The sequence below is a fragment of the Triplophysa dalaica genome, chromosome 21 (assembly GCF_015846415.1).
Source record: "Triplophysa dalaica isolate WHDGS20190420 chromosome 21, ASM1584641v1, whole genome shotgun sequence".
Lineage (NCBI taxonomy): Eukaryota > Metazoa > Chordata > Actinopteri > Cypriniformes > Nemacheilidae > Triplophysa > Triplophysa dalaica.
In genome coordinates this window covers 19101496-19115968 of record NC_079562.1, presented here as the reverse complement: position 1 = coordinate 19115968, position 14473 = coordinate 19101496, and the positions used below count along the sequence as shown (strand labels likewise).

The 14473-nt window shown below is 40.4% G+C and overlaps 1 protein-coding gene across 7 annotated transcripts in view; it reads left to right on the top strand.

Moving 5' to 3' along the window:
• The window catches only part of timeless (timeless circadian clock), a 123131-nt gene that overhangs the window by 77024 nt on the left and 31634 nt on the right, over positions 1–14473 (top strand). For all 7 annotated transcript variants that reach the window (XM_056734443.1, XM_056734439.1, XM_056734444.1 and 4 more), the window contains one exon: positions 9439–9590. In XM_056734443.1, coding sequence (XP_056590421.1) covers positions 9439–9590 — 152 coding nt within the window. The remainder of the gene's footprint in view (positions 1–9438; positions 9591–14473) is intronic.

The following is a 14473-nucleotide window of genomic DNA, read 5'->3' as shown; positions in this document are numbered from 1 at the left end:
TTGGAAGGTAAACCTTCTGCCCAGTCTGAGGTCCTGAGCATTCTGGAGAACGTTTTCGTCCAGGTTATCCCTGTACTTGGCCGCATTCATCTTTCCCTCGATTGCAACCAGTCATCCTGTCCCTGCAGCTGAAAAACACCCTCACAGCATGATGCTGCCACCACCATGCTTCACTGTTGGGACTGTATTGGACAGGTGATGAGCAGTGCCTGGTTTTCTCCACACATACCGCTTAGAATTCAGGCCAAAATCTTGGTCTCATCAGACCAGAGAATCGTATTTGTCACCATCTTGGAGTCCTTTCTCGAGTTTTTTTCAGGAAACTCTAAGCAGGATTTCATGTGTCTTGCACTGAGGAGAGGCTTCCGTCGGGCCACTCTGCCAAAAAGCCCCGACTGGTGGAGGGCTGCAGTGATGGTTGACTTTCTACAAATTTCTCCCATCTCCCGAATGCATCTCTGGAGCTCAGCCACACTGATCTTTGGGTTCTTCTTTACCTCTCTCACCAAGACTCTTCTCCCCAGATAGCTCAGTTTGGCCGGATGGCCAGCTCTAAGAAGGGTTCTGGTCGTCCCAAACGTCTTCCATTTAAGGATTATGGAGGCCACTGTGCTCTTAGGAACCTTAAGTGCAGCAGAATTTTTTTGTAACCTTGACCAGATCTGTGCCTTCCCACAATTCTGTGTAGTGTATTTCGGGGAACTATGAGTTTAATCACAGTAAAATACGGATAATTAATGATGATTAACTATACCTGGATAATTAATGATGATTAACTATACCTGGATAATTAATGATGATTAACCTATAACTATTTTATACACTTTTATTGGCTTCAGCAGACCTAATAATAAGGACAAACTAGATTCACTCGTCCACCAAGTGATCAGCAGATCGTATATCAAATCTAAGAAATATTACTTTCCTGGCCTTGGAAACATAACACTCTTATTGTATTACAGTACAGCTCCAGAAATTATAACGAAATCATGCAGTTTAAGTGGTGTTAATACCTGATAAAGAGACACAGTAACAATTCGATTGTAGATAACAAATGCGGGTTTATCAAATATACTAAAAGGGGAAACATAACAACTAACTAGATATAACACGTTAAGACAAACAACAGTAAAGAAAGGTAAGAGATTAACAAACAAAAGGGTGGCAGTATTACAAACAGCTATTCACATCTACATAAACCATCGAAGACAATCTCCTTGTAAAAGCGGTTGCGGCTTAAACGCAGCTGTTTAGAATATAGTTTCTATACTTGCATTGGTTTCCTTTGAGTGTACTTGGACAAGGTCTTGTGCCAGTGGAAAGTAGTTTTCAGATTAGCTCATTTGCATTTAGGATCACTTAGGAGTTTGGCGCTGTAAAACTCTTAGAATGACATAAAAGGAGCTTGGTATAAAACACATTACTGTGCTATACATTATCTTTTAAGGAATATAGAGAGAAACATTTAGATATAAAACATGTCAGGATTATAAGTACAGTCGTGGCCAAAAGTTTTGAGAATTACATAAATATTGGAAATTGGAAAGTTGCTGCTTAAATTTTTATAATAGCAATTTGCATATACTCCAGAATGTTATGAAGAGTGATCTGATGAATTGCATAGTCAAAAATTAACTTAATCCCAAAAAACCTTTCCACTGCATTTCATTGCTGTCATTAAAGGACCTGCTGAGATCATTTCAGTAATCATCTTGTTAACTCAGGTGAGAATGTTGACAAGCACACGGCTGGAGATCATTATGTCAGGCTGATTGGGTTAGAATGGCAGACTTGACATGTTAAAATGAGGGTGACGCTTGAAATCATTGTTCTTCCATTGTTAACCATGGTGACCTGCAAAGAAACGCGTGCAGCCATCATTGCGTTGCATAAAAATAGCTTCACAGGCAAGGATATTGTGGCTACTAAGATTGCACCTAAATCAATCCTGGTGTCAAGAAGGGCAGCAAAGAAGCCACTTCTCTCCAAAAAAAACATCAGGGACAGATTGATCTTCTGCAGAAAGTATAGTGAATGGACTGCTGAGGACTGGGGCAAAGTCATATTCTCCGATGAAGCCCCTTTCCGATTGTTTGGGGCATCTGGAAAAAGGCTTGTCCGGAGAAGAAAAGGTGAGCGCTACCATCAGTCCTGTGTCATGCCAACAGTAAAGCATCCTAACACCATTCATGTGTGGGGTTGCTTCTCATCCAAGGGAGTGGGCTCACTCACAATTCTGCCCAAAAACACAGCCATGAATAAAGAATGGTACCAAAACACTCTCCAACAGCAACTTCTTCCAACAATCCAACAACAGTTTGGTGAAGAACAATGCATTGTCCAGCATGATGGAGCACAAGTAAGGCAAAAGTGATAACTAAGTGGCTCGGGGACCAGAATCTTGACATTTTGGGTCCATGGCCTGGAAACTCCCCAGATCTTAATTCCATTGAGAACTTGTGGTCAATCCTCAAGAGGCGGGTGGACAAACAAAAACCCACTAATTCTGACAAACTCCAAGAAGTTATTATGAAAGAATGGGTTGCTATCAGTCAGGATTTGGCCCAGAAGTTGATTGAGAGCATGCCCAGTCGAATTGCAGAGGTCCTGAAAAAGAAAAATACTGACTCTTTGCATAAATGTCATGTAATTGTCGATAAAAGCCTTTGAAAACGTATGAAGTGCTTATAATTATATTTCAGTACATCACAGAAACAACTGAAACAAAGATCTAAAAGCAGTTTAGCAGCAAACTTTTTGAAAACAAATATTTATGTAATTCTCAAAACTTTTGGCCACGACTGTACATTGACCTGAAGTTAGAAATCTTAGAAATCATGGAGGGGTCTGAAATTGTCATCGTAGGTGCATGTCCACTGTGAGAGACATAATCTAAAAAAAATCCAGAAATCACTATGTATGATTTTTTTAACTATTTATTTGTATGATACAGCTGCAAATAAGTATTTGAACACCTGTCTATCAGCTAGAATTCTGACCCTCAAAGACCTGTTAGTCTGCCTTTAAAATGTACACCTCCACTCCATTTATTATCCTAAATTAGATGCATCTGTTTGAGGTCGTTAGCTGCATAAAGACACCTGTCCACCCCATACAATCAGTAAGAATCCAACTACTTACATGGCCAAGACCAAAGAGCTGTCCAAAGACACTAGAGACAAAATTGTACACCTCCACAAGGCTGGAATGGGCTACGGGGAAATTGCCAAGCAGCTTGGTGAAAAAAGGTCCACTGTTGGAGCAATCATTAGAAAATGGAAGAAGCTAAACATGACTGTCAATCTCCCTTGAACTGAGGCTCCATGCAAGATCTCACCTCGTGGGGTCTCAATGATCCTAAGAAAGGTGAGAAATCAGCCCAGAACTACACGGGAGGAGCTGGTCAAAGACCTGAAAAGAGCTGGGACCACCGTTTCCAAGGTTACTGTTGGTAATACACAAGACGTCATGGTTTGAAATCATGCATGGCACGGAAGGTTCCCCTGCTTAAACCAGCACATGTACAGGCCCGTCTTAAGTTTGCCAATGACCATTTGGATGATCCAGAGGAGTCATGGGAGAAAGTCATGTGGTCAGATGAGACCAAATTAGAACTCTTGGGTCATAATTCCACTAAACGTGTTTGGAGGAAGAAGAATGATGAGTACCTTCCCAAGAACACCATCCCTACTGTGAAGCATGGGGGTGGTAGTATCATGCTTTGGGGGTGTTTTTCTGCACATGGGACAGGGCGACTGCACTGTATTAAGGAGAGGATGACCGGGGCCATGTATTGCGAGATTTTGGGGAACAACCTCCTTCCCTCAGTTAGAGCATTGAAGATGGGTCGAGGCTGGGTCTTCCAACATGACCCGAAACACACATCCAGGATAACCGAGGAGTGGCTCTGTAAGAAGCATATCAAGGTTCTGGCTTGGCCTAGCCAGTCTCCAGACCTAAACCCAATAGAGAATCTTTGGAGGGAGCTCAAACTCTGTGTTTCTCAGCGACAGGCTAGAAACCTGACTGATCTAGAGAAGATCTGTGTGGAGGAGTGGGCCAAAATCCCTCCTGCAGTGTGTGCAAACCTGGTGAAAAACTTCAGGAAATGTTTGACCTCTGTAATTGCAAACAAAGGCTACTGTACCAAATATTAACATTGATTTTCTCAGGTGTTCAAATACTTATTTGCAGCTGTATCATACAAATAAATAGTTAAAAAAATCATACATTGTGAATTCTGTATTTTATTTTTAGATCATGTCTCTCACAGTGGACATGCACCTACGATGACAATTTCAGACCCCTCCATGATTTCTAAGTGCGAGAACATGCAAAATAGCAGGGTGTTCAAATACTAATTTTCCTCAATGTATATATATCCATTTAGACCATTCTTTTGTGGGTAAAGAGAAAGAAAGAACTATTCGAAAATTAGTCGAAATTCGCACCCCTCCCCCACATGCACACATTTACAGTTATACATACATATGCCAGCTTTGCATTGCAGAGTTTGCACTGCACTTTATTCTCATTAATTTTATTAAAGGAACCCACACAGAACTCATTTTTGACACAGTCTCAATTTACCGTATCCGTTATTCCACGCGGGTCTACAGTGTGCGTAACTTCGTCAATAAATCTTGTGAGAAAATGTTTTCCTCTACAATCTCTTGACTGACAGCCTTTAGGTTTAAGGGCTCGTTATTGGCAGCGCCACCTTTTGGTTACATGAACACATTACACGTGAAAACACAGCGATTTTTTAAGATTGCGCACACTATTCGAAATACTTTAATTAAATAAACTAATCGAATATTCGAAATTCGTCACTCATCCCTAGTCACAGCAAATGGTCTGAATACTTAGGACTATGTGATATTTCAGTTTTTGTTTTTTAATAAATCTGCAAAAATGTCAACAATTCTGTGTTTTTCTGTCAATATGGGGTGCTGCGTGTACATTAATGCGGAAAAAAGATGAACTTAAAGGATTTTAGCAAATGGCTGCAACTTAACAAAGAGTGAAACATTTCAGGGGGTCTGAATACTTTCTGTACCCAGTATACATCCATCTTTAAAATGCAGCTGTATGTCAAGATGTCATTTACTACACCTGGCTTAGTGTTTAGTGTGTTTAAAGGGTAAGCATGTGCTGAAATCAATATAATAGTGTATACTGTGTTCGTCCGTGACTAGTACCAACTAGTGTCTTCAAAAGTGTGTGTCAAACAAAGCATATATATATGTGTGTAATGCCAAGATGTGAGGTCCATATCTGCTTGGTGCACATCTTATTAAAATCAGAGAAGTACATGAACTTCTACAACTATCTTAAATGTATGCTTTTATATAAGAACAAATTGTTATATATTTAGAAACTTTAAATGTAGTCTTTTATAAAAGAAAAATTCAGTAGTATACTCTGTAAACCACCATATATTTCAATGTGGACGAACCAGCCAGTAAAACTGCAACTTAAGAGAAATAAAATATTACTCTCAAATGTTTTTCAGAAAATAATAATATTCTAGTTTAACTCTACTCAACTCAACTTTATTTATATAGCGCTTTTTACAATTTTCATTGTTACAAAGCAGCTGTACATGAGACACATTTAATACAAGTATGAATTCTAAAGCAGCCCCCCCGGCCAGGCAGATAGTGCAAAACAATATGCAAACGGTGGTGAGGAACCCAAAACTCCCATCGAGAAAAAAAACCTCAGGGGAACCCAGGCCCAACCAGGGGATTCCAGTTCCCCTCTGGCAAAAGCTGCTGCCTCTGCACAAGCTCAACAGTGCTTGCACAACAAGGCTTAGTAAAAATATAAAAATTAAGGATTAAAGATTATCATTAATAATCTAATAGCATTTGAAATGTTGTAGGAAAAACAAAGTTGTCGCGTCCTTTATCCAGCTCTATCCTCTTAGCACTTGTCAGGTCACCGCTTCCCATTCTCAGCTCTGCCATCAGGTCTGGGCATGAACTGCATCCTGCGGTAACCTTGGAACAAAGAGACAAGACTGGCTGAGAGTAGAGTACTGTTCTGCACTCTTTGATGCAACAAGTACATCATTTGTTGTTGGATGTGTTCCTGGTTCCGGTTGATCTAAATAATGCAGCCTAAATCCTCTGAATAATTACTGTATGTATTTGTTGATGAAGCACACCATTAAATAATCTTGCCAATTCACACAGGCCTAGTATATACAGATACACAGGTATCAAATCAGTAGTCGGTATCGGCTGATACCCTAAGCCCAGGTATCGCAATTGGTTTCGGGAAGGAAAAAAGTGTATCGGATCGTCTCTAATGTTAGAGAGAGGCGTTGTCGAGACGCTGCACGCAACATGAGAGAGAGAGAGGCAAAACGCTCGCAATGAATTAAGCATTTTTAAATAGTAAATTAAAAATGTAAATGGGAATCATGAAAAATCTATTTGTGGCGGCCACTGTCGATAGTTGGGCAGGCCGCGAAGAGTAAATCAATGTATAGGAAATGGACATCACAGTGATATGTTGTAATGAGATTTGTTTTGGTTCGTTTCAAAACTATAGCGCAACAAATTTGACTCTGGCAGGCCCATACTAGAATTAATGAATGGTAAACACTGAATTAAGTGGGGCACTTAACAGCGTTTTGTAACATACAGTTGAAAGAAAAAGTATGTGAACCCTTTGGGCTTACTTGGATTTCTTCATAAATTGGTCATAAAATGTGTTCTGATCTTCATCTAAGTCACAACAATAGAGAAACACAGTCTGCTTAAACTAATACCGCTCAAACATTATACGTTTTCATATTTTTATTGAACACAACATGTAAACATTCATAGTGCAGGGTGGAAAAAGTATGTGAAACCCTAGGCTAATGACTTCTCCAAGAGCTAATTGGAGCCAGCCAACCTGGGGTCCAATCAATGTGATGAGATTGGATGTGTTGATTAAAGCTGCCCTGTCCAATAAAAAAATACACCAGTTTTGAGTTTGCTGTTCTGAAGAAGCGTTGTCTGATGTGAACCATGCCTCTCACAAAAGAGCTCTCAGAAGACCTACGATCAAGAATTGTTGACTTACATAAAGCTGGAAAGGGCTACAAAAGTATATTTAAAAGCCTTGGTGTCCATGTGTCCACAGTAAAACAGATTGTCTACAAATGGAGAAAGTTCAGCACTGTTGCTACACTCCCTAGGCGTGGTCGTCCTGTGAAGATGACTGCAAGAGCACAGCGCAGAATGCTCAATGAGGTGAAGAAGAATCCTAGAGTGTCAGCTAAACAGTTACAGAAATCTCTGGCACATGCTAACATTTTTGTTGACAAATCTACAATAAGGAAAACATTAAACAAGAATGGACTTCATTGGAGGACACCACTGCTGTCCAAAAAAAACATTGCAGCACGTTTGAAGTTTGCAAAAGAGCACCTGGATGTTCCACAGAACTACTGGCAAAACATTCTGTGGACAGATGAAACCAAAATTGAGTTGTTTGGAAAGAACACACAACGCTATGTGTGGAGAACAAAAGGCACAGCACACCAACATGAAAACCTCATCCCAACTGTGAAATATGGTGGAGGGGGCATCATGGTTTGGGGCTGCTTTGCTGCCTCAGGCCCTGGACGGATTACTGTCATCGATGGAAAAATGAATTCCAAAGTTTATCAAGACATTTTGCAGGAAAACTTAAGACCATCTGTCCGCCAACTGAAGCTTAACAGAGGATGGACGATGCAACAGGACAACGACCCAAAGCATAGAAGTAAATCAACAACAGAATGGCTTCAACAGAAGAAAATACGTCTTCTGGAGTGGCTCAGTCAGAGTCCTGACCTCAACCCGATCTTAATCACACCATTAAATAATCGTCTCTAATGTTAGAGAGAGGCGTTGTCGAGACGCTGCACGCAACATGAGAGAGAGATAGGCAAAACGCTCGCAATGAATTAAGCGGTTTTAAATAGTAAATTAAAAATGTAAATAGGAATCATGAAAAATCTATTTGTGGCGGCCACTGTCGATAGTTGGGCAGGCCGCGAAGAGTAAATCAATGTATAGGAAATGGACATCACATGCTGTGGCATGACCTCAAGAGAGCGATTCACACCAGACATCCCAAGAATATTGCTGAACTGAAACACTTTTGTAAAGAGGAATGGTCCAAAATTTCTCCTGACCGTTGTGCAGGTCTGATCTGCAACTATAGGAAACGTTTGGTTGAGGTTATTGCTGCCAAAGGAGGGTCAACCAGTTATTAAACCCAAAGGATCACATACTTTTTCCACGCTGCACTATGAATGTTTACATGTTGTGTTCAATAAAAACATGAAAACGTATAATGTTTGTGCGGTATTAGTTTAAGCAGACTGTGTTTCTCTATTGTTGTGACTTAGACGAAGATCAGAACACATTTTATGACCAATTTATGAAGTAATCCAAGTAAGCCCAAAGGGTTCACATACTTTTTCTTTCAACTGTATTGTAGCATGATATGCACTTTTGATTTTTTTGTAAAATGTGACCCTGCCTGAGAAAACCAGACTAATGTCTAAAAGCATCAAAGGTTTACCTATTAATTTCACTATGCTTTCAATTTTTGACACGCCCTAACTTGGTGTAATATTAATATCAATATTAAAGACACCATGACTATATTTCACAGAATGTTCTTTACATTAAAGCTGCCCTTACACACAGGGTTTCTGCCAATCTCATATTAATTTTGAGTATCTATTAAAGCAATAAGCCCCAAGAAGCAGTGGGTTACAGTGCATATTATTAACAGCTAAAGGCGTTGTGGCACGAAGCGGAATGCCTTAAACCCCATAGCTGTTATAAAATGCACTGTAACCCAATGCTTCGTTGGTGTTATTGCTTTTAAAAAACTTTTCCATCTGCTAAGCAAGTTTAAAAAAATAAAGTAAATAAAATGATATTTCGGCTATGTTGTGCCTTCAGCCATTATATTTTGTGTTTTTTTTAAACCGGGTAAGTACTCTGCTCAGCCAATAAGAAACAAGGACCAGAAATGACCGTTTTATAAACAGTGTTGCATACTTTGTTTCTTAAAAGAGTATTTAGTTTGATCACATGTATAAAAGATAGATACAGCTGTACGATTATATGTTTGAAAAAAGACTTTCCAAAACATGTTCTATCGCTGTGGGAGTGTATTGAGCATAGAAATACAACGTCATACGCCCACCTCGTTTTTTGACAGGTTAACCATGTTAAGCATGAGAAGATGACACATTTAACATTGTAAACAAGTCAGAATCCCTCACACATTGTTGCAGAACCCCTTTAAGTTATTTTCTGCAGAAAACAGTAATTCACAAAAGATTTGAAAAAAAAGTGATATTCTGTCAAACACGATGATAGGGCTTAAATTGCTTTGGCTTAAATGTGTGTTGTGATATTTTTTATGTGGTTACAGTTATCAGAGGTTCTGTCAGAAGACTCTGTACCTTTTGATGCTGCGGCCGACACTCCAGTACATGAGCAGAGGACTGAAGCTTTGATCAGAATTCAAGACTGTGTGATGTCACGCTCTGGACCTGAAGCACTGAGTTTGCTACGTGCTGCGCGGTAAGATCTCAATGCTTGCTGTCATCTGAACCTTGTCGAGGATAAAACGAGCAGATTTAGATCTCTTGTTAAGTGGTCCACTGATGGATTTCAATCCACTTCTTTTATGAAAAACCTTATCGGAGGCCAGGTTAAAACGGTGTAGATTTTGTAATAATTATAGACCGTTTTACTTGCAACAACATAAACAAACGAACGCACGCTTTTGTCTCCCAAACTTAACTTGCAGTACACATCAAGTCCCTGTAAATTATGTCTGATAACAAGCAAAAAAATAAGTAAATCACTAAAAAGCCATAGATTGCGCTTTATCTAAAAGTTTTGTGAAGAGATGAAGATTAATATACAAAAATATGAATATACATTTATTATTAGGGATGTAACAATATCAACATCTCACTGTACGATAATACCTCTGTATAAAGTCCTCAGTACAGTGTTTGCAATATTTAAAATCACAAATGATGACTTGGAAACATGCCATAAGAATCCTCTTTACTTTATCCTCTAATCATAACTGTTGCTTAGAGTTATGAGTTGTAGTATGAGATGGGGCAAATTACCTAAAAAATATCAGTTTAATAAAATAAAATAATTGCAACAGATGGACCTTGCCAAAGCTAACATCTATTATTTTTTGTAACTTTCTCTGTAAGGCCCATAAGACCTATCGTTTTATACAGTCATGTGACCACGCTAATATTGAGACAATTTTGCTATTGCGATAACAAGACATCAATAATATTGTTACATCCCTATAAATAGCACTATAATCTTTCCCGTCTAATTTATATGCATTTAAAAGACTAGTAAAAACTTAGATACATTAATGCTTATTCACATGTTTTAATCTCAATTAAATTAATTTGTACATTGTTTATTTAGTGTAATTTCCCTCTGTTTATTGCGGCATGATTTCAGTCACAATCAGATTAAAGGGTAATTACACCGCAGGAGAACTTTGTTCAACACTGTGCTGTGTTCTAACTTATCTGTTTTTCCTGTTTGCCCCCGTAAAGCTGCTTTGAAACAATACACATTGTGAAAAGCGCTATATAAATAAACTTGAATTGAATTGAATTGAATTCAAGCAGCGTCTGATAGCCCCACCTCCCTTCCGTTGTGAAACTGCAAACGTTAAGTGCGTTTAAGCACTGTTTATACTACAAAATGGCTTAGAGTAGTGCATAAGTGCGCAATTTGTGATGCACCTTTTGAGAAGTTTTTAGGACATTTTCTTTTATTCTACTCATACTACATTTTTTTGGAAGTAACGGTACTTTGACTTGAGTACAATTTTTCAGGACTTTTCCACCCCGTGATGGGTGTACATTTTTAATCCTGTACATGAAGTGATAGCTAACAATAGATGTATGGGAACTTTAATTTAGAAAATTGAGAGACAATCAAATCTACAATACAGGAACAGCATTCTTTATGGGAGACAATGGAGACGGGAGCCCTCGGAGTGACCGGAAAGAGAGAAGAAAAAAAATTATAGTCCTGTTCCTCGACATGCTGCCGCCCGGTCCTCAACCAGCCGGGGTACTCCCTCCTTCGGGGTGCCTTGCTTTGGCCCTGGGCGCTCTGTGGACGGCTTGACCGTCCGCCCCCTGGTGGCCGGTGGTGTCTCCTCCCTTAGCGTGGAGTCGGGGCGTGTTCCCCGTTCCCTGCTCCTCCCCCTTGGGCGGACGGACGCAGGCGCTCTGGCAGGCGGTGGCTGGACTTGGCACTCCCGCCCCCTGCTCCTCCCCCTCGGGGGACGGACGCAGGCTCCGGGCTCTGATGGATGGCGGCAACTACCCTGCTCCCGCTTGGACGATAGCCACCCCACCTCGACCCAGGGGCGAGGCAGCAAAGGTCGCCGTTCCACCGAAGCTTTGACGGTGGCCGGACTGTGCACTTCCATTTCCCCAGAGCCACCACTTCGAGCAGCTACTTGCGGACGCCCTTCTTCCGTGCTGCCCAAACTCTCCGGCACCGTGAGGCCACTCGGCAGCGAGGACTCTCCGACAGCATGTCTCTCCTTCCTCCCGGGTTTCGGCACCAATGAAGAAAAGCTCAAGGCAAGGAAGGAATGAAGGAGAAGGGAACCGGAAGACATTTAAACATTTAATCAAAATAATAACAAAGTAAAAAGACAGCCGGCAGCCCCTCATGGATGACTGCCAGCGAATAAAACATAAATACAAACATAAACATGTTGTGGCCCGGTCCTCTCTCATCGACGGTCCGGTCGCTCGTTCTCTTATATGCTCCCGATCTCCTACGTGATACGAGACCGATGTGCACACAGCTGGAACTCATTATCAATTACTCATCGGTCTCAAACCACGGTCTCGCCCCGCCTACTCCACTACAGTTACCAATATATTCAACCATCTGTTTATATTTTTCTAAAGCCCTAACAATATTGCAGACATCAGAAAAAAAAACCTAATATGCATGGGTTTTTCGTTTAAAAAAAACAACAAATAATGCGTTATGGAGGTGACAAAAAAAACTCTTTTTGGGAGACAGGAAGCTTTGTTGAAATTCTGTGAATAAAAATGCACGAACCCAAAGCATTAACACACAACAAATGGAAAAGGGATGGCCCTTTATATAACATGAAATATTTATTTTGTTTTATTAAATGTGTTTGCAATCATAAGAAAAAACAATGTAACGCCCCTGACATATCTCCGTTATGTTCGTGACAGCTCTGAGACACTTAATTACCTGACTATGGAAAATCATGAACAAATGCTTTACAACCACAAACAGAGACTTCAAATAGATATCGGATATTGACCTCCGAGATATCAGTAGATTCGGCTGCAAAATTCATCAACTTCATATAAAACAGCCACACCGCAAATTATATGGTTTAATACTATTAATATGTAACCATTATCTGCATTCAAGGAGACCCTGACGGAGTGGCGGTTTTAATCTCGGTGTCATTGTACTTTCAAGGATCTGCTTTATAGTTGCTCAAAGATGCTTGCCTTTTTAAAGATGTGTATGCGGCGCGTTTAGAGCGCGGATAGGTTCGCCTTGAGTGTACTTTTAAAGATGCGCATGTGCCGCGTTTAGAGCGCGATTATGTTTGCCTTCTGTGTACTTCTAAAGATGCGCAAATGGCGCGTTTAGAGCGCGAATATGTTCACCTTCTGTGTACTTCTAAAGATGCGCATGTGGCACGTTTAGAGCGCGGATATCGCGTTCAGTGACTGTGCAGGTCTTCCCACAGTCAAATGAGTCTGAGATGCGAGATTGTCTCTCAGGACATTAAAATGAGCTCAATATTATTATATTTTGCCAAAAATCGAAGTATTAAGCAAGCAAACGTGTCAGAACAGTCACATCACCAACCAAAATAATATCGTCTGTCATTTGGATTCCACTTAAGAGGAGGAGAGAAGAAACAGTGAGCAAACAGTACCATTTATTATATATTTTGAAAGCCAGGGAAAATGCATCATAGAGAGGCTTGCCTTTTAAGGTAGGACGTAAACAATAATATGAATGCTATTCGAATGCAGTATGCACAATAATAGTGTGGATTAAAATCATCAGCATACATTTTGTATATTGAGTTTCAAGTTATTTGTATTTGTAATTATTATATGACATAAACTTCAAAACGTTATGGACGTGATACGTTGTGACATCCTAATTATAGCCATTATAAATTCACAAGGCAGTAATAGAAAGAAAGAGTGAGTGCATACATTTTTCGCACATATACAGTGGGTGCGGAAAGTATTCAGACCCCCTTAAATTTTTCACTCTTTGTTATATTGCAGCCATTTGCTGAAATCATTTAAGTTCATTTTTTTCCTCATTAATGTACACACAGCACCCCATATTGACAGGAAAACAGAATTGTTGACATTTTTGCAGATTTATTAAAAAAGAAAAAATGAAATATCACATGGTCCTAAGTATTCAGACCCTTTGCTCAGTATTTAGTAGAAGCACCCTTTCGATTTAATACAGCAATTAGTCTTTTTGGCAAAGATGCAACAAGTTTTTCACACCTGGATTTGGGGATCCTCTGCCATTCCTCGTTGCAGATCCTCTCCAGCTCTGTCAAGTTGGATGGTAAACGTTGGTGGACAGCCATTTTTAGGTCTCTCAGTCACGGGTGTGTTGTGAAGCCACTCCTTTGTTATTTTAGCTGTGTGCTTAGGGTCATTGTCTTGTTGGAAGGTAAACCTTCGGCACAGTCTGAGGTCCTGAGCACTTTGGAGAAGGTTTTCGTCCAGGAACCAGTCGTCCTGTTCCTGCAGCTGAAAAACACCCTCACAGCATGATGCTGCCACCACCATGCTTCACTGTTGGGACTGTTTTGGACAGGTGATGAGCAATGCCTGGTTTTCTCCACACATACCGCTTAGAATTCAGGCCAAAAAGTTCTACCTTGGTCTCATCAGACCAGCGAATCGTATTTGTCACCATCTTTGAGTCCTTCAGGTGTTTTTTAGGAAACTCCATGCGGGATTTCATGTGTCTTGCACTGAGGAGAGGCTTCCGTCGGGCCACTCTGCCATAAAGCCCCGACTGGTGGAGGGCTGCAGTGATGTTTGACATTCTACAACTTTCTCCCATCTCCCGAATGCATCTCTGGAGCTCAGCCACTGTGATCTTTGGGTTCTTCTTTATCTCTCCCACCAAGGCTCTTCTCCCCCTATAGCTCATTTTGGCATGATGAACAGCTCTAGGAAGGGTTCTGGTTGTCCCAAACATCTTCCATTTAAGGATTATGGAGGCCACTGTGCTGCTAGGAACCTTAAGTGCAGCAGAATTTTTTTTTAACCTTGGCAAGATCTGTGCCTTGCCTCAAATCTGTCTCTGAGCTCTTCAGGCAGTTCCTTTGACCTCATGATTCTCATTTG